This window comes from Heterodontus francisci, chromosome 35, assembly GCF_036365525.1.
Source record: "Heterodontus francisci isolate sHetFra1 chromosome 35, sHetFra1.hap1, whole genome shotgun sequence".
Lineage (NCBI taxonomy): Eukaryota > Metazoa > Chordata > Chondrichthyes > Heterodontiformes > Heterodontidae > Heterodontus > Heterodontus francisci.
In genome coordinates this window covers 36,431,950-36,458,388 of record NC_090405.1, presented here as the reverse complement: position 1 = coordinate 36,458,388, position 26,439 = coordinate 36,431,950, and the positions used below count along the sequence as shown (strand labels likewise).

The 26,439-nt window shown below is 42.8% G+C and overlaps 1 protein-coding gene across 2 annotated transcripts in view; it reads left to right on the top strand.

The window, feature by feature from the left end:
- The window catches only part of trip4 (thyroid hormone receptor interactor 4), a 126,651-nt gene that overhangs the window by 41,615 nt on the left and 58,597 nt on the right, over window positions 1-26,439 (top strand). For both annotated transcript variants that reach the window (XM_068015343.1, XM_068015344.1), the window contains exon 11: window positions 2,771-2,862. In XM_068015343.1, the coding sequence (XP_067871444.1) occupies window positions 2,771-2,862 (92 nt within the window). The remainder of the gene's footprint in view (window positions 1-2,770; window positions 2,863-26,439) is intronic.

The following is a 26,439-nucleotide window of genomic DNA, read 5'->3' as shown; positions in this document are numbered from 1 at the left end:
GGACATTAAACTGGGGCCTTCTACCTTCTCAGGTGGATGTAAAAGATCTTAGGTCTTTATTTCGAAGAACCCCGGGAGGAATTCTCCCCAGCGTCCTGGCCAATATTTATCCCTCAATCAATATCACTAAAACAGGTAATCTGGTCATTATCACATTGCTGTTAATGGGCTCTTTCTGTATGCAAAATGCCGCTGCAATTCCTACAACAGTGACTGCACCTCAAAAGTACTTTGTTGGCTGCAAAGCGTTTGGGATGTCCTAAAATCATGAAACGTGCACTATAAAATGTAAGTGCTTTCTTTAGAATTGGGAGAAATTTGAAAAAGGTTTGTATCTTTATTAGGTCCAGAAATTAACCATCGACTCCCCCATCTAATCAGGACCTTGACATTGTCTCGATTGAAACACACCCAATAGCCAAGTGATTTCTAATGAAAGCTTCAAGGAAAGCTTTTCCATTGGTCAAGGGACATGTGCTTGCAGGGGAACTTTAAAGTTAAGCCAGTTGATGACTGGTCCAGTAGATGAGCATGTTGACAATGAAGAATCTTATTTTGTTTGAGCTATACCTATCCTAGGAACATAGGAGTAGGCCATTCAGCCCGTCACGCCTGCTCCACTATTTAATTAGATTATGGCTGATCATCTACCTCAGGCAAAAGCAAGTGGGTGGGCATGGATGCACCTTTTAGATTTTCATGCACACATGAAATGATATTTTACTCGAAGATTAAGTTCTGACTGCTGCCTTGCCTGATTTGCTTTCAAACTTAATCCCACCAAAGATCACTTTACTGCTGTTGTCTTCATATTATCCTCTTTCTCCCATGCCCACAGCCCATATGCCAGCATTGTGCCCTGGGCTCCCAGAGCTCATCCACCTCTCCCACTGGTGTCCTCCAACCCCCAATGCTGGCCACAGTCACCAGCAGTTTCTGCAATCTCCCTGAAGTCTAGTGGCCTGAGGAAATTTTCAACTCGTTCTCCGAGTAAGAGGGAAAATATATATATATTTTTTAGTCTGTTAACTTGCTACGTGCCACCTCCCTGTGCCCCCTACCCCACATGAGAATAGTAGTTTTATTTGTCGTATTTGTGCGGAGGGTATTGGGTGGTGCATGTGTGTGAAAACAATTGCTGTCTTGCAAAAGGCTCATAGAATCATACAGCACAGAAGGACGCCATTTGGCCCATCATGCTTGTGCCGTTTCTTTGAAAGGGAGATCCAATTAGTCCCACTCCCCTGCTGTTTCCCAAATCCCTGTAAATTATTTATTTTTTAAGTATTTATCCAATTCCATTTGAAAGTTACTATTGAATCTGCTTCAGGCAGTGCATTCCAGATCACAAGAAGTTATTGTGTGTAAAAACAAAACAAAATTCTCACCTTTTCTCTTGCCCCCCCCCCCCCTTTGTCAATTATCTTAAATTTCTGTCCGCTGGTTATTGGCCCCCGCCCTGTCCTTTCAGTGGATACAGTTTCTCCCTATCCATTCTGTCAAAAGCCCCTCATAATAAGTTGATACTTAAAACTGATATAACTGGAGAACATTTCATGTGCTCACTGTGGACTGTGGAAAGTTTATTCAAAATGGCCCATCAAAGACTTTATGAACCCTCTCTTAAGACCAGAATTTAATAGTCCTATTAGATAGGATTGCCAAGAAGCATGGCTATTTGGGCAAAGAAACCAGTTGACAAACATCCACAAAGGCAGGAACTAATAGTGGATCGCAAGATAATTCCCCACTTATTAACTTAACTTCCATTGTTAGCCCCAGTCTAACAGCTGGTGGCAACTGCGACCCATACCAACTATAGTAAACTCCACTTATTACCTTGAGTAGAGAATTATGCTGTTAGCTGTCACTGCCTTTGGGAGCTGGGATGTGCTGATGGTTGGAGCAGGGAGCTGTGGGAACTGTAATGGGTCAGTGACTTGGGAGGGTAATGGTCCAGCCTTTGGAGATTGATTAGGATCCCAACCCAAGCTTGGCTCAGGCAAGTAAAATGCAAGACTGCAGGCAGCATTGACCTGCAAACAGCGGTATTAAATACATCCACGCCAAATCAAATTTATTTATTGAAAAATTAAACTTTTCAAAAAAATGTATCCACTTCGTGAAATCTAATCCCAGCCAACCATGTGACAGTACATGTTACATGGTTTGAAGGGACAGATCAGACAGCTAGAAAACAGGTGGGTCAAAGGCACAGGTTTTTGTTAGTTTAGATATCTGTGTCTAATGATAAGAGTGTCTAACCTGTTCCTAGTCCCTCACCTGTGCTGCTGGACACCTGCCACTTAGGGAAATGATTTGGGCATCAACTCTCTCCACTATAGCTCTATTTTCCCTTTGAGGCTGAGCTCAGGGTTGTGATGATTTTGGTGCAGATTCACTCAGCTCTTGGTAGGGAGCACAAAAGCACTTTGTCTCCATATTGTCAAATCCTGCATATTTTACAGGAAATTTTGCTTTTTGCTTATTTTGGGAAGTGTAAAGGGGCGTTGGGAAACGTAGATATGTCCTCTTCAGTGTGAATTTGATGGTACAATTAAAAGTGAGGTTTCAGTGAACCATTTTGGAGATTGCTGCACTCCATTTTAAAGCAATAAATATCCTCGTTAACCTAGCACAGCCACATGATTAATGGCTTGAAGAGTCTGTCTGCCTCTGATATTTCACATCTACATTCTTGAATTGGATGTTTAAAAAATTGCCAAGAAACTGCTCATGGTAGCTTTTAAACTTCCTTTCCATTTCACAGATGTTGAATTTCCCAAGGACTACCCAACTGGTTGCCTGCTGGGCTGTGTGGATGTGACAGACTGTGTGTCCCACGAGCAGTACCGTGAGCAGGTAAGCACAGGTGCTGCCAATAGTCTTGCAGTCATGTTCTCCCTAATTCTAAAAATATGTCTAACAGTATGCGCAGAGGGTGCATAAAGGTTTTCATACACTTGCGCACAAGTCACAGATTAACTGATGTTTTGGGAGCTTGTCTGTCTGATTTTTATTTTTTATGCAATGCACTATATTTTGTGGTAGTTGTATCACTGCTTTCCTTTTTTACTCTCTTGAAGTTGGATCCTCACTCTGAGGTGAAGTTCTTGCAGCAGCAGCCCTCTGGTAGTTTGTCCAAGTGCTGCTCTTATTGCATGAGCCCAGTGAATGTATCACTGAAGTGCAGGAGAGGTTAGCTTAATTACAAATGGTGAGGGGAACAACTTGTCCTGTTGTATATTCTGTGCATCAGCTCAGTAGACCCCGGAGTGCTGGAACCTGGTACCATCAGCTTTTTCTTTGTTTTTTGCTCTTTAATCAAACATTTTTTTTTAACCCTTCCAAATTACTTCTTAACTTGCAAAGTTCAGCCATGACAAAGTGCTAACAAGCTTGGCAGGATATTTCATGCATCAGGATTGTGCTTCTGTCAGGATTTCTATCGAATGCATATAAATGGATTGATTTGCTCTTTCCACATTGCAACAGTAACTAGGCTTCAAAAGTATTTCATAGTTGTACAGCACTTTGGGACATCACAAATTTGTAAAAGGCAAGATATAAATGCAAATCTTTTTGTTCTTCAGCCGAGTTTAATTATTAATATAGAAACTACTAGTACAGAGTACTGTAGAGTCACTGTATGGTACAGGGCTGCTTACATCTCCTTCAACAAGACATTAATGGAGTAAATGTGCAAATAATTAGTCCAATATTTTGCAGTCTTAGATAATAAATTGACCATATACAGAATGCTAATCTTTATAAACAGGAGTGATTGAGGAATGGATGAACTCTGGCAGTCACATGACATCTCATTTCCTGTTGCTGTCAGCAGCCAAGAGCTTGCTTTTGTATAGTGGCTTCAGTATAGTAAAAGGTCTCGATTATCTTGTTCAAGATTTGTTATCTTTGAAGTATAAGTAACTCCAAACATACCACACAAGCCACTGTAAACAACTGGGTCACAGGCAAAACTAATGGTAAACAGGTGAGGGACTGAAGCAAGTTAGAATCGAGATTCAGCATTTAAATTTTCTGATCATGTGTTGCCTGGGAATACTTTATGTACTTGAGTGTCAACCTTGGCTCAGTGTTCCATTCTCACCTCTGAGTCAGAAAGTCATGACTTTCAACCCCACTCTCGTGCCATGAGCGCTTAAGATAGACTGACACTTCAGTGCAGTATTGGGCGAGTGTTAGCTTTTGGATTGGACATTTGCCCCTCTCATGGATGTAAAAGTTCCCATGGCACTATTTGAAGAAGGAAACTTTCCAGGTGTCCTGGCCTATATTTATCCCTTGTTGCATCACTAAAGCTAATTGTCTGGGTATTTGTCCTATTCCTGTTTGTGGGGTGGGGGGCCTCCTTGCTGTGCGCAGATTGGTTGTTGTGTTTGCCTGCATTACAATAGTGATCACACTTCAAAAGTACTTCATTGACGATGAGATGCTTTACGACATTCTGATGCGACATAAAATACAAGCTTACTCTTTCCTATTCAAAGGCATCATCATTATCCTTTTTAAGTATGACTCCCCATGTTCACATTCAGCATCTTTGACAGTAGACAAGTAAAATAATTTCCCCCTTATTAGCTGCAAGGGTCTTAAACCTGCAGGGGCATTCTCACTACATGATCATGTGACTGTCAGCTAACGGAACAAATCTCTCCATAATTTGCAGCTAATTGGTATTGATGAGCAATCTCATAGATCATCTTTGGAAATTACTATCTCCCCCAACAGCAATCTTTCCAACTTCTACACATCAGTGGCTGAGATAATGCTGATTAATGGGCAGTTTGTAAATGCAGACTACTACTAGCAAAGAGGTTAGGAGCGCCCAATTTCCTTTAATTTGTGACTACCAGAGAGATGTTCAATTTCATCATTTCACTTCTCTAGCCTGACTCTGAATGTAGGTCCTAGAGTTATGATCCACTGTGTTATGGCACCTAACCTGTCCAGTATTTGTTAACCTAATGTTATAGAGATTTGCTATAGTCCTGTATTGTCTTGGTCAGACTTGATGCTTTTAAACATCAGAAACAACAATACCTTGCATTTATATAGAACATTTCACATGAAAAATGTCCCTAGACAATATTAAGAAGGGTCACCACAAGCTTCGTCAAAGATGAGATTTAAGGAGGGCCTAAAAGGAGGGGAGAGAGAGAAGAGGAGTTTTGGGAAGGAACGGCAGAACATGTGGCCAAGATGGCCAAAGGTATGGCTGGAAAAGTTAGAGCGAAGGGAGAGTATTGCATAAGAGACCAGAATTGGATGAATGGAGAGCTCTGTGACGAGTGTACAGGTCGAAGTGAATACAGTGAGGGAAGATGCCATGAAGGGGTTTAAAGATGAGGATGAGAATTTTAAGTTGGAAGGACTGGGAGCTAATGTAGGTCAGCAAGGATGTGCATGATGAGTGCAAGATTGGTGCAAGATATAGACAGTGCTTTGGATGAGCTGAAATTTTTGGAGGATGTGAGGTCAGCCAAGGGAGTATTAGAATCGTTGAATCTGGAGATGACCAAGGTATGGATGAGGGTTAGGTGGCAGGTGGGCAATGTTATGGAGGTGGAAGCAGGCAGTCTTTGTAATGAAGAGTGTATGAAGTTGGCAGCTCTGCTTGTAGTCTAATAGTGCACAGAGATTGTGACAGAGATGCTTGCCAGGGGGAAGATAGTTGTGGAGTAATCTATCACCGTTTGGGGAAAGGACAAGGAGTGTTAATGTATCGTGGTCACAGTCAGAAGATAATATTTGTGATTTTGGATAGGGCTGTTTTAGTGTTGCAGTGAGGATGGAAACCTGATTGAAGAGATTTAATTATGGAGTTGTAGGAAAAATGAGCACTGATTTGGGAGGCGAGTACTTATTCAAGGATTTTGGAGATGGGAGAGGGATCACAGGTGTTTTTTTTTTTAAAGAGGATGGCAGTTTTGAGAGGAAGGGAGACAGTACTTGAGAGAGAGTCATTTAGTGTCAGTTACCATTGGGGTGAGGAAGGGAAGCTGAGAAAGTAGAGAAAGATACTGGCTCAAAGCTAGGGCAGCAGAAAGCTTTGGTTAGGGGGAAGCAGAAGAGGCAGCTGTACAGTCTCAGGCTTGGTTACAAAAGTCCTTGAGCTCCTTGTACTTGGAGATGAGGGTGGAGAGGTTAGGGAGACTAGTTTAAAGCATCTTTTAATAGTGGAGAAAAGAAACTGGGATTATCTTTTCTCTCTGGGGTGGTGTGTGGTTTAGGCAGAAGAGACTGAGCCATGTAGCACTTGATGTGAAGCAGCTGGACCTAGTGATGGATTGCAAAACTAGTTGTGTGCCAGATTTTCTGAAGTCTGCACCCCTTGAACTTGAGGGAGCAAAGATGTGGGATTGTTCAGGATGGGAGAGACCAAAGGGGTTACTGAGGGCAAGGGCATCAAAGGTAGACATGAGAAGTGGTCAGCAGATCAACGGTTGCAGAAGTATTTGTGGTAAATGGAGAGCCAAAGTCAGGCATTGGGGTCCAAGAGTGTGCAATTGTAATTAACTGTGGGGAAGAGTATGTTTGAGATGAACATTGACGGAGTGGGGTTGGAAGCAGGTAAGGGATATAGATCGAAAAGGATACAAGGAGGTGTTCACAGATGACTGTCTGTGATCAAGGCCATGGGAGTACTAGTTTCCTAATGCATGATATGGATCTTATCAGACACAGCCAGACAAGAACAGCTAAGTTATGTTTGGCTTTTTGTTAAATGCAAAAAGTTTAAAAGCTTTCAAAAGGCGATGGCTGTAGATTTGCTCATAAATTAAAACAACTCGTCTTATTTTAGAAGTCTTTTTCCCAAAGTCATCAAACAAATGGAGAATGATTCAGAACCAATGAGCTCAATATTCAGCCCCAACAAATGTGGAGTAGAGCTGCTGGTCAGAGCCTTTGTTATGGACATAGCTTTGCTGCAGGGTAGGGGATGTGCCCTGACTTCAGGGCTTTCACTGCTAGTATACTGACTGTGCAAGACAGAAAGCACTTTTCACTGACCAGTAAACTGGAAGTATGATGAACACTTCAAAAATAAAACTTAAATAATTTATTTCTAGTTTTCCTATCTTACCTCTTCAGGTGATGACATCTCATTCTAGGATTTGGTCATGCATGCAGCAATTTCCCTTTGGCATCCTGTCTCTGTGACTATTCTCCATACCTGATCCTGTGCACTCAGTGCTGGTGAGAGAAATTCAGCAGAAAACATCAGAGGCAAACCCCACCTATTCTCCCCCTGCCATCAGGTCTCTGGGTAGAGTCAAGAGCAAGAACTTTGGATCAAGGTGGGTTTCCCCTACCCTGGTTTAGAGGAAATTGCAGCTCCTCCACTCATTCTTTAATTGAGACTATAATCTCCATGCCAAGGCACCTTGCTGAGTTGTCCATTCTAGTGCTGTCTTACATGGTCCAATTGAGCATTGAGGGGACATAAAAATAGTACGTGAATTGTTTCTGGGAAAGTTCAATTCTTGCATTTAAAATTGCTATCTGATTCACTCAGCAGTTCTGTTTGCGAAGAGTTAGATGTGCCTCAAAACCTGAATAGATTGTTTTCAGTTTAGACAGTAATGGAATTATATTAAGAAATACAAACCCAGCAGTTGAGCATTGAACATTATAATTCAAGATAACTCCTGCATGAGTGGGTTAGAAGTTCTTTCACCATCACTTTGCGTCATTCTGCAGCTAGAGGAATGGAGTTATCATGGGGTGGTGACCAGAAATACTTGTGGTTTGTACTGAGCTCATCATGCCTCTGGGATGAAGGTATTCTAGGTTTCATAGCGTTGCCGTGCAGTTTCCAATTTGTTTCCTGGAGGAACAACACCTTTTGTGGGCCTTGCCTGAATATCAATAAGTTGCGCCATTTTACTCTGGAATTGTTTTATCCCTCCCACAGTACATCCTTTATCAGCCAGTAGGGGATGCTCACAACTTGCTAACGTTTTTATGCTGCATCAAATTTAAATTCATAAATGCCAATGATAAAATTAAATAGTATATTGCCCTTGGTGGAAATTAAAACCTGTGAATTCGACAGATTTGGTGTCAAATGTCTTAGTCAGCAGAGCAGGGCTGTACTAGATTTTGGGAAAAATTGGCTGCCCACTGAAGCTCCTCAGTCTCATCTGCTTCTTCCATGACAACATGCACTGCACTGTACAGTTTGATGGATCCATTTCTGACACAGTTTCGGCGTGAAGAATGGAGTGAAACGGGATTGCGTCCTAGTCCCCACTCTGTTTGGCGGCATCATCTCCGTGCACCTGCAGTTGAAGGAGTCTACTTGCACACCATGCCAGACAGCAAGCTCTACAATCAATCAAGGCTGAAAGCAAAGACAAAAACATATCGCATCCTGATCAGAGAACTCCTCTACGCTGATGATGCTGCGCTAGTCGCTCACATGGAAGGTCGGCTACCAAGACTCGTGGACTGTCTCTCCCGTGCCTGTAACTTGTTCCCCTTGACTAGAAGTGTCAAGAAAACCATGGTCATGGGACAAGTTGTTGCAACTCTGCCCTTGATGATATGAAATAACATGCCACTGGAAGTGATGAGAAAATTCTGCAACCTTGGGTCCACGGTGGCATATGTCCCTTGATGCAGAGCTTGATACAAGCATAGGGAAAGCAGCTTAAACCTTATGGTCGACTTGTGAAACGTGCAGGAAAAGAAGCTCAATAATTCAAAGACCTGAAGTGTTAACTCTGCATCTCTCCACAGATGCTGCCTGACCTGCTGAGTAGTTCCATTACTTTCTGTTTTTATTTCAGATTCCCAGCATCTGCTGTATTTTGCTTTTTTTATATAAGCTCAATAATTTCCATCTTCGCTGTCTGCGGCGCATTATGGATATATCCTGGCAGGACAAAATCACAAATACGGCACTCCTCTCAAAGGCAGAGGCGACTTCAGTAGATCAAGCATGTCTGCAGGATGGAAGACGGTAGCATACCCAAGGACCTTCTGTGTAGCCAGGCCAAGATGACCAGTGGGGCACCCAAAACTCCAGGATGCTTATAAGCATGACATGAAGGCCTTAAATGTCAACTATCACACCTGGGAGTCTCTAGCTGGTGAAAGACACATCCTGTGGACAGGTGTGCACTACCACGACGACCAGTTGCTACAGCAGTTTGGCAGCTGGCGCCAACACCGAAAACAACAACTCACCGTCACTTGGCAGCTTCACGCGCGGCACTTGTGGCAGAGCCTGCCTCTCAAGGATTGGCCTTCACAGCCATCAGCAAAGGTGCACCAAGAGAAGACACCTCACCTAAATGGTTTGTTTGCTGTATGTCCATCATCTTTGAAAGATGGAAGGATGCCAACCTTTGATAGATTCCAGGAACTTATAAGCACTGAAGCAAACAATTGTTTTTAAAAAAAAAAACCATACCAGTTCATCCACAATGGCCATTGTTCATGTGTAAAGCCACAGAATATCGATGGGCATTCAACCAATGCTAAGTGAAGTTGAGGTACAGATTAGCCATGATGTAAATGGCAAGCCCAAGGGGATGAATGACTGCGTTTGTGTCAGACTGACCAGCTATTCGGAGAATTGCAGCAAAGTGCAGAGTAGGTGTCACGGGCTGTGCTAAGAAGACCTGACTGACTGACTGCAGCAGGTTTGTTGTGATGAAGCTTACAAGCTACTGGGCCCAACTATACTTTTCCTAACATTTAAATTGCAACCTTGGACTCTCTCCCAGATTTTTTGTTATATCCTGTCTGTGTATTTTCCATTCTCCTTGAATGGTGGTGAAACCAGAGACACTTTGTGTTCTTGTACTAGGTTACATGTCCTGAGTGCATGTTGGTGAATGCCGAGTCTCTGCAAATCATTGACAGAAGAATGCCCTCGACTTCAGTACAAACTGTATGAGACGAACAGCTGATCTCTGCCTTCCTGTCTGCATTTTGTCATGTTTGGCTGAGCCAGTGGCCCAGTGTTGTCTGAGGATTGTGCTCTGTATCCAGGCATTGTTCAGTTCCTTCTGTTACCTAATTGATTGTCTGTAAGCTCTGCCAGTAGTGACTTTATAGCACTCTCCTGAATGATGCATGAGAATAAATGTCAGCTTGTTTCTTAAGCCTGTGGTTTGAGTTTTTTTTTAAATTGGGATTGTAATTGGAGCTTTTAGTACACAACCTAGTTCAAGGGAATGTGGAATTGAAATACGTTTACAAGAGTTAAAGTAAAACACAAAGTCAGGAATTTGATGGTGCTAATGATATGTCAAGTGCAGCTGAGACCTGGTGAGTGGGAATGAGGGCACAATAGGTTCAGGAAGTCTTATGTGGCAAGGGAGCTATAAAAGAGCAAAGATGGAGTTGGAAATAGTAACAGCTGATAAATCAGTATACATTTGCTATCAGCTGGTTACATGATAGCTTTTCTGCATTTGCAAAATTATTCTGTCAGCGAAGGGAATAGCTGTCAGATTCGTGGCTGGCAATTATACCTCCTGCATAGCTAATGGCCACAGAGAAGGCCTCAGCCCAACTGTTTGTCATGGGAGAGGTTGCATGGATGGAAAGTCACATTGTTTTGGGAGCTTGGGTAAATATGGGCAAGGCAACCTGTTAATGCTGCACTCTTTAAAATAACTTCTTAAGCTGTCACGTAGCAATAGGTAGAATTAGTATTATCACAGAACCGATGAATAGGCATTTAGGAACATAGGAGGAGGAATTGGCCATTCAGCCTTTTGAGCCTGCTCCGCCCTTCAATTAGATAAAGGCTGATCATCTACCTCAATGCCACTTTCCCGCATTATCCCCATATCCCTTGATGTCATTAGTATCTAGATATCTATCAATTTCTGTCTTGAACATGCTCAATGATTGAGCTTCCACAGCCCTCTGGGGTAGAGGATTCCAAAGTTCCACGCTCTGAATGAAGAAATTCCTCTTCATCTCAGTCTTAAACTTATTCTGAGACAGAAAGAGCAGCGGGAGCAGAGCGGAGATTCAAGAAGCGTGCCAAAAGGTTGGAGGCCAGAGAGAGAGAGAGTGGGAGCAGAGCAGGGGAAAAAAAATCGCAGTGACATCACAATCAACAGAGAGAGCAGGGAAACAGAAAGCCAGCCGGGGTGAGTATACCGGTAAGCTTTTAATTTAATTTAATCTAAATCAATCAAATATAAAATAAGACTTGATTGATTTATTAGTATATAAACTAAAAACTAAGGTGAATTTCATAATTCATCATACAGAGAGAGAGACCAGCAGGGAGTGTATTAGTTCAAAGTAGGACAACTTAATACATAAGCTGTATTAAGTATTAGGGTCTATCAGTATTTGTAAGGTTTATTAGTATTGGCAAAGCTTTATTGGCACTGGTAAAGTTGATTCCCAGTTGGAACATTTACATATCTGTGTAATTAAGAAAAGTATAACTTTATAGTTGTAGGTGGTACTAGCATTTAATAAACACAGTAAATTCTACTATACATAGGAATTATTCAAGTTCATTAAAGTAAATTAACTAATTGCATAAGTAACAATAGCAGGACAGGTGTTATGTTGCAGCTGTGGTATGTGGGAGCTTTTGGATGCCAAGGCGATCCAGGCCGAACACGTCTGCAGAAAGTGTGAGCAGCTAGAGGAATTCCGGATCAGGATTATTGATCTGGAAGTTGAACTACAAACACTGCGCAACATAAGGGAGGGGGAGAAATACCTGGACACTTTGTTCCGGAAGACGGTCACATCTCTTGGAACAGGGTCATCTGTTTTGGTCAGCAGTGAGGAACAGGAGGATGTGGCCATGACTGACGCAGGTAAATGGACTGAGCAGACAGTAGTGGAAGAGCCTCAGACTTTGCAATTGTCAAACAGGTTTGAAGTGCTCTCAACCTGTGTGGACAAAAGCGAGGTCTGCATGTTGGATGAACAGACCGGCCATGGCACTGTGGTACATGAAGTCATTCAAATGGAGGGAGCAAAAAGGAATGTAGTGGTCGTAGGGGATAATATAGTGAGGGGGATTGACACTGTTGTGTGCGTTTGAGCGCGAGAGTCTAAAAGTCTGTGTTGCCTATCAGGGTTCGAGACATCTGCTCCGGGCTGGACAGGAATTTGGAGTGGGAGGGGGAGGGTCCAGTTGTGAATCGCAGCATTTGTTCCTTTTAGTTCTTGTTTACAGGGTATAGGCAAAAGTAGAAAACCAGCTTCTCCTGTGTTCACTGCAGAGTGAACCTAACTGTTCTGTTGGTTGTCCTGCTTCAGAATTGCACTCTGGTATTTGCAAGCAATTAAATATTTTATTGCACTCTGAGATTTTCCTATTAATACTTAATACAATTTGGAAAAAAAATTAGAGCTGACCATTTGGTAAGTCTTAGCATTTTTCACAGTTTAAAAGTTTAATTTTGAATTGAAGCCTTTAATTAAACGTGATACCAAAAAATCCACCTTTTATTAAACAGCCCTCTTTTGAAAGTGGGTACGGAGGTTGACAATTTTTTTTTTTTTAAAAGCCCTTTTTGGATTTTTGTAATGGGGCAGAGAGTGAAAGGTGAATGCGCATATGCACAAGTAATGGTCAATTTGTAGAATACTCTGCAATTGTGAGCACCACCTCGTAGGAAGCTGTAGAGACCATGCAGCATAGATTCACCAGGATGATGCCGGCAGTGAGATACTTCAGTTATGAGAGACTTGAGATATCGGGGCTATTCTCAGCAATGGAGAGGAGGCTAAGAAGTCCTTGAAGTGATAGTTTTTAAAAAAAAAATTCTGAAGGATTTTCGGGGAAAAGCCTGGATGAGTGCAGCTCCAACAACACTCAAGAATCTCAACACCATCCAGGACAAAGCCGTCTGCTTGATTGACACCCAATCCAACACCTTAAACATTCATTCCCTCCACGACTGGCACACAGTAGTGTGTACCATCTGCAAGATTCACTGCAGCAACTCGCCAAGGTTTTTTCCACAGCACTTCCAAAGCTGTGACTTCTACCAGTTGGAAGAAAAGGACAGGCGCATGGGAACATCAGCACCTGCACGTTTCCCTCCAAGTCACACACCACACTGACTTAGAAATATATTGCCATTCCTTCATTGTCACTGGGTCAAACTCTTGGCACTTCCTTCTTAGTACAACTGTGGTGTACTTACACGACAGAGATTGCAGTGGTTCAAGAAGGTGGTTCACCACCACCTTCTCGGGGGCAATTAGGAATGAGCAATAAATGCTGGCCTAGCCAGTGATGCCCAAATCCCATGAACAAATAAATTAAAATTCATGCGTGACCGCATCAATTTTAAAATTGCCATAGAATTTAGAAGAATTTTAATGTGGTTCTGTGATCTAATGCTATGATATCCAAACTTACAATGCAGTTAAGTAGTCTACAGTTGCCAGCTGTTTGAAGATTGTAATTCTATATTTTAAATTTTATTTAGACAAAAGATTTCTCTTCCATTGCTCCACTTTCAAGCTCGACCAGGATAGTTATTTGGTGTTCATAATTAAAATAGTCAATAATTCCCTAAGTAAGCAGATTTGGTTGTAGATTCAAGCCCCACTCCAGAGACTTGAGCAAATAATCTTGGATGGCACTTTAATTTGAGGGAGTGCTGCACTGTCAGAATTGCCTGTGGATGAGATGTTAATTGGAGGATCAAATGGGCATGAATGACCAAATGGCACTATGAGAAGAGCCGAGAAGATTTTCCAACATCATGGCTAACTCTTATTCTTTAACCAATACAAAATTAGATTACCTGGCCATTTTACCTCATTGCTATGTGTGTGGGGCCTTACTATGCTGCGTTTGTCTTTGTTACAACATCGACTGCATTACAAAAGTACTTTATTGCCTGTGACGCATTTTCGGGTCATCACAAGGATGTGATTGGTGGCCGTACTTTCAGATACTGAGACTCTATGCTCTGGAATTCTCTCAATAAACCTCTCTGACTCTCAACTTTGCTCCTTTTAAGACACCTTAAAACTTATCTCTTTTGCCAAGCTTTTGTTCACCTGTCCTGATGGCACCTTCTGTGGCTCGGTGTCAAATTTTGTTAATGCTTCTTGGGATGCTTTACTATGTTAAAGGTGCTATATAAATGCAAATTGTTGCTGTTGTTGTTTAATACTTCAAACTTCTAGAAAGATCCTGCAAGATTATCAGATTGCGTATTCCTTGGAGCAGTTAATCATGAAATTTTGATGAGAAATCTCAATGCACAGTCTTTCTAGATTGTAGCTTTGTTAAATGAATTTGTAATTTAAAGATGGGCGTGAATGGTCGCAGCTAAAGAAAAGAGACACAAGAGAGCACTTGCTCTGAAAGCAGTCTGGCAATTCTCCACAAAGAGGGAAGATAAATTGGGTGGTGATAGAGAATCTGATATCTTGAGTGGTACTGTCATGCTATGAAGAAATAGAAAGTTCTGACAAATGATGTCCCATTGTGAAAAGCAACAATAAGTGGTTTAAGTGAATGTCAGCCTTGATATCTCTCATTCTCATTCTCATTTCCCTAGATTTATAGTGTCCAGAAGTGAAAGTGTTGGAGCACTGCTATGTTGCCTGTGATATGAACTACTATATTCCTTCAGCATCACTATTTGAAGTGTGCAACCCCAATTAATTTCTTAATACCTGCTAAACCTAACTGTCCTCACATAAAAGGACACATTCTCGGGTGAAACCAGCTTGTTGTGCAGCTTTGCACTGATGAAAAGCTTCAGAAGACTTAAATTGCCTTGTGTGCAGTCACCTTCTCACAACTCTGTACAGGAGAGCTGTGTTGTAGATCTCTTTCAAGTGGTTTCTGCCTTGCTGCTGTGACCTAGTAAATAAGGGAGGTTCCACAGGAATGTTTTAAGAAATTAATTATGTGGTTCTAAGCATGCAGACAGACTGGCAGCAAAGAGACTCCTTTTTGAGCTGTGCTACATGTAATTTACTGGGTGTTATTGATAGAACGTTTGAAACGGCTGCAGAATGTATGGAAAACAACTTTGTGGATAGAAATATGTAATGATGCACTGGGAGTCATGTAAGGGGAGAGCCAAGAGATATTGGGATCATTGTTCATTACTGTATTCTTGTAAGCACTAAGTGTAAATTGTACATAAAATTTGTTTACAGGATGATTTCGTTTTAAAGCTTTCAGTGCATCATAATCCAGTTTCCGTCCTTTCCCCTTCGATTCATATTTCTGGGAGTATGGCCATGAATGGAACAGTGACTCAAAAGAATTATCCACAACTTCACTGCCAATGTTGCAAGCTTGCCTTACGGAAATCGTGTAGGCTAAGGCACGTGTGCTTGTCCCTCTGTTTTTGTAGAATATCTATGGTTGAGGTTCTTTGATTAGTAAGTTTGCGTTACGACGCAAAGGTTGGTGGAGTTGCGGATAGTGATGAGGATTGTCTGAGGATACAGCAGGATATAGATCGGTTGGAGACTTGGGCAGAGAAATGGCAGATGGAGTTTAATCCGGACAAATGTGAGGTCATGTATTTTGGAAGATCTAATGCCGCTGGGAAGTATACAGTAAATGGCAGAACCCTGAGGAGTATTGACAGGTAGAGAGATCTGGGCGTACAGGTGCACAGGTCACTGAAAGTGGCAACACATGTGGATAAGGTAGTCCACCATCGGTCGGGGCATAGAGTATAAAAATTGGCAAGTCGTGCTGCAGCTGTACAGAACTTTAGTTAGGCCACACTTAGAATATTGCGTGCAATTCTGGTCGACACACTACCAGAAGGACGTGGAGGCTTTGGAGAGGGTACAGAAGAGGTTTACCAGGATGTTGCCTGGTCTGGAGGGCATTAGCTATGAGGAGAGGTTGGATAAACTCTGATTGTTTTCACTGGAACGACGGAGGTGGAGGGGTGACATGATAGAGGTTTACAAAGTTATGGGGGCATGGACAGAGTGGATAGTCAGAAGCTTTTTCCCAGGGTGGAAGAGTCAGTTATTAGGGGACATAGGTTTAAGTTTAGAGGGGATGTGTGAGGCAAGTTCTTTACACAGAGGGTGGTGAGTGCCTGGAACTTGCTGCCGGGGGAGGTGGTGGAAGCAGGTACAATAATGACGTTTAAGAGGCATCTTGACAAATACATGAATAGGATAGGAATAGAGGGATACGGTCCCCAGAAGTGCAGAAGGTTTTAGTTTAGGCAGGCATCAAGATCGGCGCAGGCTTGGAGGGCCGAATGGCCTGTTCCTGTGCTGTACTGTTCTTCTTTAGGATTCATAACCCTGGGTGTGTCCCCTTTGATTATCATTGGCACAACCTATGTTGATACAATCAAGATCTGTTGCTGTGTTTGCAGTTTTGTAACTATGGAAAACAGTGGTCCTGGCTCTTGATGTGCATCTCTCTCTCTCCACTTGGTCATCAGCTTTATCTCCTATCATTGTTGCGGACTCCCCTCAGTTATCTTCCTTTTGTCTCATATGCTGCCCAAACATTTTAATTGATTTCCCCCAGGCTGCTTTTAGGATCTTGCTGTGTAAAATTGGCCCGCTTTCCTACATAAGAACAAAGATAAGGTGCTATATGAACAAAAACTTGTTCTTTCACATCACAAAGCAAGGAAAAACACTTGTGTCCCAAACTATGTAAACATTGTTACACGTTTAGCCAAGGACAAAAGGAATGATAACTTCCGAAATGCTCCGGTAGGAGACCAAGATGTTATAATGCTGCTGTATAATCAGCAAGGCTCATTACATCCAGCCAACATGGCAAGAACTGTATTTCCAAATGACTGTATGGCGTAAATGGGATGTTTATCAAAGGAGTTAACCTTGTGTGACTGGAACAGCAAAGCTCCATCGTCCAGTTATTCCAGTGACCAGAATAGTGAGACTTTCATGAACTCTGAGGTGGTCACTTTAGAATTATAATGATTCTGCTTACAGCTGTTAATGAACAATAGTCCAATTTTTCATGTGCCTGTGTATATTTTTCTATTCTCTGAATGTGGGCAACACTGGCAATACCATATTTATTTTCCTGCGAAGATGGTGGTGGGCTGCCTCCATGAACTATTGCAGTTCTTGTAACAATGGTGCTATGTAAGGGATTTAAGGATTTTAACCCAGCACCCATGCAGGAACAATGGTATATGTGTAAGTCAGGATGCCACGTGATGGAATAAAAACAAAAAATGCTGGAAATACTCAGCAGGTCTGGCAGCATCCGTGGAGAGAGACGCAGCGTTAACGTTTCAGGGTCTGTGACCTTTCATCAGAACTGGCAAATATTAGAAATGTTTTTTAAGCAAGTAAAGTGGGGGTGGGGCAAGAAATAACAAAAGACAACGTGTTGATAGGACAAGGTCACAGAGAATAACTGACCAGAAGGAGCAAAGGCAAACCGTATGTCAATGGTGTGGTGAAAGACAAAGTGTTAGTACAAACCAAATTTAAAAGAAAGATAGACGTGCATTTCTATAGCACCTTTTGTGACCTCGGGATGTCCCAAAGTGCTTTTGAAGTGTAGTCACTGTTGCAATGTAGGTAACAGAGCAGCCAATTTACATACAGCAAGCTCCCATAAACAGCAATGTGATAATGACCAGAAAATCTGTCTTTTGTGATGTTGACTGAGTGATTAAATATTGTCTAGGGCGCCAGGGATAACTGCCCTCCTCTTCAAAATAGTGCCATGGGATCTTTCTTGTCCTCTCTGCGAGGGCAGATGGGACCTCGGTTTAACGTCTCATCTGAAAAACTGCACCTCTTGGCAGTGCAGCACTCGCTTCATACTGTACTGGAGTGTCAGTCCAGACGTAAGTACTCAAGTACTGAGTGGAACTTGAAACTACAACCTCTGACTCCGAGGTGAGAGTGCTACCAACTGAGCTGTGGCTGACACAAGTTTCTGAAACCTATCCTCATAATTTAACACTTTAAGCCCCGGGGTCATGTTGATCAATCTTCTCTGCACCTGTCCCAAGGACAATGTATTCTTCCTGAGGTGGAGTATGCATGCAGTACTCTAAATGGGGTCTGACCAAGGCTCGATATAACTGAAGCAGAACTTCCTGCTTCCTACACTTACTGAATTGGATGATCAGCCATGATCATAATGAATGGTGAAGTAGGCTCGAAGGGCCGAATGGCCTACTCTTGCTCCTATTTTCTATGTTTCCTGCCCTTTGTATTCCAGCCGCCTTGAGATAAAGGCCTGTCTACTAGATTTTAGTAATGGTTGTGCGATCTGTGTACTTGGACGGCCAAATCCCTTTGTTACTTCGTATGTCTTGTCTCTCGCCAATAGGAAAATATTCAGATTTGTTTTTCTTGAATCCAAAGGGGGTGACCTTTTTTACAGTTCACCCATGATTGCTCAACCTCATATTTCATGGTCTTAAATTCAAATAATTGGATTTTTAAAAAAATAATGTAAATAGCACAGTGAGAATTTACTGCTCAAAAAATCAGATTTGAACCAAGTAACTTAAAAAATTAAGAGGACCCATGTATTTTATAAAATTTCTTTCACCTCATTCATTATTCAAAAGGTATCTCATGTAGCTGGCAGGTTTTTTTGACAGCTTTGCAGCCTGTATCCAGGTAGTAGCAGGGCACTGTTAGAATGGCAGCTATAATTGTGTGTCAAAGTGAGCCATGGCTATCGATGTTGCTAACAGATTGGCTGTGATACTAAAATGATTTCAAAAAGCACTCTGGAGTATTCACATGATGTTACTACCGAATATTGAATTGAGCCAAATACCTGTTCCTTCAGACCTAGCTCCAGCTGTGCTCTTGAGTATTGACTGTTCTTAAAATTAGCGAGATGTGAGCATTGTGTTCTGTATGCAAATAAGTAATAATTCAGTGAAGTGACCAGTTTAAAAAATAAGCCAAGAATCCACCGAATTTAATGTTTACTTACATTTTGCTGGCCTTATATAGCATTGAAGAATTAACTTCTCTTGTTCCCCTATGTGCATTCGAATTGTTCTCATTGTAACTATGTGAAGTCTGCCAAGCCAAGAGTTTGGTTTATATCCCCCATTTTTTTTTTTCCCTTTCCTGGATGCATTGACATGCTGTCATATCATTCCAAAGGCAATCCTCTACTACCCTATCCAAGGGGTTTGTGTGAGCCTAAACAGAGATTGTCAGCAGGCTAACACATCCAAGCCTGTCTCTTCTGGCAGTCACATGTGCTCCTTCTTCAGCAGGATAGCAATCAGCATTGGAAAGCCCAGCTCTATAATTACCTAAAACTTCTCATTTGCTCAGTGAGTGCAGTTAAAGTAACCAAATTTCTGCTTCACTGAGATCAGTGGCCTCGGCAAAGATGTCGGAAAACGCTTTACCACCAATGAATAACTTGGGAAGTGTAGTCACTGTTGTAATTTAAGAATTTGGGGAGGCATTTGCGTAGTGGTAATGCCAGTGGACTAGTAATCCAGACGCCTAGGCTAATGCTCTGGGAACATGGGTTCGAATCTCACCATGGCAGATGGTGAAATTTGAATTCAATTAATAAATCTGGAATTAAACAAACTAGTCTAATGGTGACCATGAAATCATTGTCGATTGTTGTAAAAACCCATCTGGTTCACTAATGTCCTTTTGGGAAGGAAATCTGCTGTCCTTGCCTGGTCTGGCCTTTGTGTGACCCCAGACCCACAGCAATGTGTTTGCTCTTAAATGCCTTCTGAAATGGCCTAGCAAGCCACTCAGTTGTATCAAACTGCTACAAAGTGTAAGAAAAGGAATGAAATCCAACGGATCGCCCGGTGTCGACCTGTGCAGTAGGAACGACAATCGCAAACCCAGCCCTGTCACCCTCAAAGTCACCCTTACTAACATCTGGGGGCTTGTAGCAAAATTGGGAGAGCTGTCCCACAGACTAGTCAAGCAACAGTCTGACCTAGTCATACTCACCGAATCATACCTTATAGACAATGTCCCTGACACCACCATCACCGTCTCTGGGTATGTCCACCAGAGGTGGAAGCACAGTGGTACACAGTTGGGAGGGAGTTGCCCTGGGAGTCCTCAACATTGACTCCAGACCCCATAAAGTCTCATGGCTTCAGGTCAAACATAGGCAAGGAAACCTCCTGCGGATTACCACCTACCGCCCCCCACTCGGCTGATGAATCAGTACTCCTCCATGTTGAATACCAGTTGGAAGAAGCACTAAGGGTAGCAATGGCACAAAATGTACTCTGGGTGGGGGGGACTTCAATGTTCATCAACAAGAGTGCCTCAGTAGCATCACTACTGACTGAGCTGATGGAGTCCTAAAGGACATAGCTGCTAGACTGGGTCTGCGGCAGGTGGTGAGGGAAAAATCTACTTAACCTCGTCCTCACCTATCTGCCTGCTGCAGATGCATCTGTCCATGACGGTATTATAGGAGTGACCACCACACAGTCCTTGTGGAGACGACGTCCTGTCTTCACATTGAGGATACCCTCCATTGTGTTGTGTGGCACTATCACCATGCCAATGGGATAGATTTCAAAAAAATCTAGTAACTCAAAACTGGGCATCCATGAGGGCAGAATTGTATTCAAGCACAATTTGTAACCTCATGGCCCTGCATATCCCCCACTCTACCATTACCATCAAGCCGGGGACCTAACCCTGGTTCAATGAAGAGTGCAGGAGGGCATGCCAGGAACAGCACCAGACATACCTCAAAATGAGGTGTCAGCCTGGTGAAGCTACAACACAGGACTACTTGTATGCCAAACAGCATAAGTAGCATGCGAGAGACAGAGCTAAGCGATCCCATAACCAACAGACCAGATATAAGCTCTGCAGTTCAGCCGCGTCCAGTGGTAAATGGTGGTGGACAATTAAACCACGAGCAGGAGGAGGAGACTCCACAAACATCCCAATCCTCAATGATGGGGGAGCCCAGCACATCAGTGCAAAAGACAAGGCTGAAGCATTTGCATCCATCTTCTGCCAAAAGTGGATGCAAGAATGGATGATCTATCTCTGCCTCCTCCTGAGGTCCCCAGCATCACAGATGTCAATCTTCAGCCAATCCGATTCACTCCACGTGATATTAAGAAATGGCTGAAGGCACTGGATTCAACAAAGGCTATGGGCCCTGACATCATTCCGGCAATAGTACTGAAGAATTGTGCTCCAGAACTAGCCGCACTCTTGCCAAGCTGTTCCAGTACAGCTACTATAATGGCATCTACCCGGCAGTGTCGAAAATTGCCCAGATATGTCCTGTGCACAAAAAAAAAAAGAACAAATCCCAACCCGGCCAATTATCACCCTATCAGTCCACTCTCGATCATCAGTAAAGCGATGGAAGGTGTCGTTGACAATACTATCAAGCAGCACATTCAGCAGTAACCTCACTGACGCTCAATTTGAGTTCAGCCAGGGCCACTCAGCTTCTGACCCTATTACAGCCTTGGTCCAAACAAGGGCAGAAGAACTGAACTGCCAACCTAAATTATGTTCTCAAGTCACTGAACTGGGACTTGAACCCACAACTTTCTGACTCCGAGGTAATGTCCCTTTGTCCACTGTCTTAAAAAGTATTTGTCTGTTAACCTGCCTTGGTGCATGATTTTAGTAGTGTTATGTCGACAACTCAAGTATTGCTCTGCTAATGTTGCCAACAGTGTTATGAAATCAATGGAAAAACCTTGTAGGAACGTTCCATAGCAGTCAGGAGCTGACTCATTTATAGATATGATTTCCTTCTCAATAAGTTCTGGTGCGCTGTCGAGGGGGAGGAGTCAAGTGGAACCATATGAAAACAGAAGGAAGAGGTATTGGAAGTCACGTGGCCTGAGGTATATTGACCAGTGAAGGTAGGCTCGTTAGAGGCTTACCAATTTCTGAATCTGTATTCATTGAACTTATGAACTTTGCGACTCGCACAGCTGAGCTTTAATGACATCATGTATGCCCAAAGAGATGGTGTTGCCATGGGATCTCCTCCAGGCCCAGCTCTCGCTAACGAGAAACACATATTCGATTGAATGACCCCTAATCTTCTATTCCTTGCATATTTATGATAGGTAGATGATACGTTTATGCTATATTTGAATCTGCAGGTGCATGTAAAAATTTCCTTACACACCTCAATGTGCTCCATCCCGCCCTCAAATTCACCTTTGAAATGGAGCAGTATCATGAGCGCCCTTTCCTCAACATGCTCGTTAAGAAATCTGCTCATCTACTGCTGTCTACCGCAAGCCTATTGTTACGACCAGGTGGGAAAGGTGTCTAGGGGTCTGTTGCTGTCTTCACCTGGTCTTATTGTAACAGGATTTAATTTTAAACACTGTGTTTTGAGCTCACCCTTTGTGAATCCTTGTTCACAGCTTTCCAATTATGAGACAAAGAAACCAATTCGCAAGTTTTGAGGTTTAAAGAAGAAAGATGAAATTTTATTAAAACTTAAACTCTAATATGGTTAACGCCTATGGATATACGACGTGCCCACGCTATCATGCATATGTGATACACACATGCAAATAGGGACAGACAAGAGGAGAGGAAAATATAGTAGAGAGCGGTTTGAGGCAATTTCAGAAGAGTTTCTTGTTTACTGTGCTTCGAGCACACTTGATTGTAGGTAGTATTGTTGTTCATCGGGGCCCAGTGTTGTTCTTAAACCTCGTTCACGTAGGAGACTTTTCTCTCTTTGAGGTTCATGTGTTTTCACAAGATTCAGTTCTGTGAAAAAAAGATGGAAGCAGGCAGGACTGGAGAAGAGGTTCTGTTCCAATTGGGAGCACGTGACTTTGAGTTCAAATCCTGTTTTTCCAATTTAAAACTCCCCTAGTTGGCCAGTAGGTGGTAACGTGACCGACTGGTTTGACCAGGTCTCTTGTGTGTATTGGGGCAGGGACTGGTTCCTCATTGCTCCAACACTGTCTGTTACTATGCAAATGTCTTTCCAGTCAGAGGCTTGCAATTTGAAGTTTTAGTGTTCATGTGGCGAAGTAATGTGTACCTCAGTTTTGGTAGGTGGGGGCTTGCCTGACACTAACTTCACTGGTCACTACACGATTTGGGATTCCCTACAGCTCCACATACTATAAGATTGGCTTTATTGGCAGTCTTGTAAATAGGGCCCGAGCTATTTGCTCATCATGCCAGCGTGATGCCGAAATAGGGTGCTTCAAAGCTATCCTGTGGGATAATGGCTACCCTGATCGGATCATTTATTGTCGTGCATCACACCTGCTCATGAATAAGCCTAAGCCTGCCTCATTTGGACCTGAAAAGTGCCTATTCTACATCAAATTACCCTGGAAGAGTAAGGTATCTTTTTAAAAAAAAAAAAAAATTGAGCAACAGGTGAAGCTAGCTGTCTCACACTGTTACTATGCAGTAACAACAGAAGTTTTTTTTGCACTAACAGGATGCTGCTGTGAAGTCAAAAAGACATTCTGCCTACCACACAAATGAGTAATATGTTGTATGAATCCCAGTGCCGGTGCGATGCCAGGTACGTAGGCCGTACATCCTATTGACTGGTGGATCATATGATCGTAATAGGCAGAGTACTGACCGTACTCAACCAGACCGTACTTGAAAAACTCAGAACACAATGTCCTACATTAGATGTGATTCTGCAATTGGACAGCATTTACTGAACAATCCCAAGTGTGCTAAGAATTACACTAATAACCAATTGAAGATCATCAATCGGGCTCACAATGTGGTTCACTTACACTTGCTAGAATCTACATATATTCATACTCGGGGACCTGTCCTCTGCAGGCTAAAAAAACATGTCCAAGTGTTGTGCCTTTTTTTAATTAAAAAAGCACAGAGGACAATAGTTCGCTGGTCCATTCTCCATGGCAATGTCTCGACCAATCAGAGTCAACTTGCCAACCAGTCAGCACCCTTTTCTCATACAGTACAAATTGTGGCACCCTTTTGAAATATGGCATTCTTGTGTCTGTCCTGATGAGTGCAAGATGAAAAACTTTGACAGCATGCCTTTTTTCAGCAATATCTGGAGTTTCGTCATGGAGACCCTTTGAAGCAGTGCTGTCAGGCAATGCCTGGAGTTACATTGTTATGATGCTCTTGTACAGCACAATGTTGGCTAATGCCTGGTTTTAGGCTGTATCATCTTTTTATACGTTCAGAAATAAGATGCTTTTGTTTTATGGATTTTGTACTTTCATGATAAAGGACAGTTCTCTAAATAATATTGATATGTGGATCATATTTTGAGAGTTTGTGACCTTTTAAGATTAGGACCTCACGTGGCTAAGTCTAAGAAATAAAAGCAGTTGGTCTGATAAATGTGGAGCTTCAACAATGCCTCGATTTAAAAATTCTCATCTTTGTTTTCAGATCCCTCTGTGGCTCCACTCTTTCTTATCTCTCACCTCCTTTCACCTTAGGGTATTTGTGCTGCTCCAATTCTGGTCTCTTGCACATCCCGTGATTTTAATTGCTCCACTATACCTTCAGCTGCCTCAGCCCTAAGTTTTAGGATTCCTTCTCTATAACTCACTAACTCTCTAGCTCTTTCTCCTGTTTAAGATACTCCTTAAACCTACCTCTTTAACCAAGCATTTAGTCATCTGTTCTATGTGTCTCCTTATGTGGCTCATTGTCAAATTTTGTTTGTTAATCTTGTGAAGCACCTTGAGGCATTTTCCCATGTTAAAAGCGGTACATAAATACAAGTTCTTCATTTCTCACATGACTAGCTTCTATTGCTTGGGACCAGGTTGCTGTCTGCATTCCTGGCTGGGTTCCCACAAACTTAAGGTCGTCCAAAAATCTGCTGTCCATTTCCTAACTTGCACCAAGTCTAATTCACCTATCACCCCTGTGCTTGCTGACCTACATTTTGCTTCAGGTTGAGCAATGCCTCAATTTTAAATTTTTCATCCTTATTTCCAAATCCCTCCATGATCTCCCTCCTTCGTATCTCTCTCATCTTCTCCAGTCCTACAACACTCTGAGATATCTGCATTTCTCCCATTCTGGCATCTTGTGCATCCCTAATTTTAATCCCTCCACCATTGGCAGTTGTTTCTTCAGTTGCCTAGGCTTAAGCTCTGGAATTCCTTCCCTGAAAAGCTTTTTGTTTCTCTTTCTCTTTCTTTGGGATAATCGTTAAAGCCTATCACATTGAGGATACCGTCCATCGTGTTGTGTGGCACTATCACCATGCTAAATGGGATAGATTTCGAACAGATCTAGCAATGCAAAACTGGGCATCCATGAGGCGCTGTGGGCCTTCAGCAGCAGCAGAATTGTACTCGACCACAATCTGTAACCTCATGGCCCGGCATATTCCCTACTCTACCATTACCATCAAGCCGGGACACCAACCCTGGTTCAATGAAAAGTGCAGGAGGGCATGTTAGGAGCAGCACCAGGCATACCTCAAAATGAGGTGTCAACCTGGTGAAGCTACAACCCAGGACTACTTGCATGCCAAACTACATAAGCAGCATGCAATAGACAGCTATGCGATCCCATAACCAACGGATCAGATCTAAGCTCTGCAGTCCTGCCATATTCAGTCGTGAATGGTGGTGGACAATTAAACAACTAATGGAGGAGGTGGCTCCACAATGATGGGGGAGCCCAGCACATCAGTGCAAAAGATAAGGCAGAAGCATTTGCAACAATCTTCAGCCAGAAGTGCCGAGTTGATGATCCATTTCTGCCCCCTCCTAAAGTCCCCAGCATCACAGATGCCAGACTTCAGCCAATTCGATTCACTTTGTGTGATATCAAGAAACGACTGAAGGCACTGGATACTGAAAAGGCTATGGGTCCTGACAATATTCCGGCAATAGTACTGAAGACCTGTGCTCCATAACTTGCCGCACCCCTAGCCAAGCTGTTCCAGTGCAGCTACAACACTGGCATCTACCCTGCAATGTGGAAAAATGCCCAGGTAGGTCCTGTACACAAAAAACAGGACAACTCCAAACCGGCCAATTAACGCCCCATCAGTTCACTCTCAATCATCAGTAAAGTGATGGAAAGTGTCATCAACAGCGCCATTAAGCAGCACTTGCTTAACAATAACCTGCTCAGTGATGTTCAGTTTGGGTTCCGCCAGGGCCACTCAGCTCCTGACCTCATTACAGCTTTGGTTCAAACGTGGACAAAAGAGCTCAACTCAAGATGAGGTGAGAGTGACTGACTGCCCTTGACATCAAGGCAGCATTTGACTGAGTATGGCATCAAGGAGCCCTAGCAAAACTGGAGTCAATGGGAATCAGGAGGAAAACTCTCTGCTGGTTGGAGTCATACCTAGCGCAAAGGAAGATGGCTGTAGTTGTTGGAGGTCAATCATCTCCGCTCCAGGACATCACTGCAGGTGTTCCTCAGGGTAGTGTCCTCGGCCCAACCATCTTCAGCTGCTTCATCAATGACCTTCCTTCAATCATAAGGTCAGAAGTGGGGATG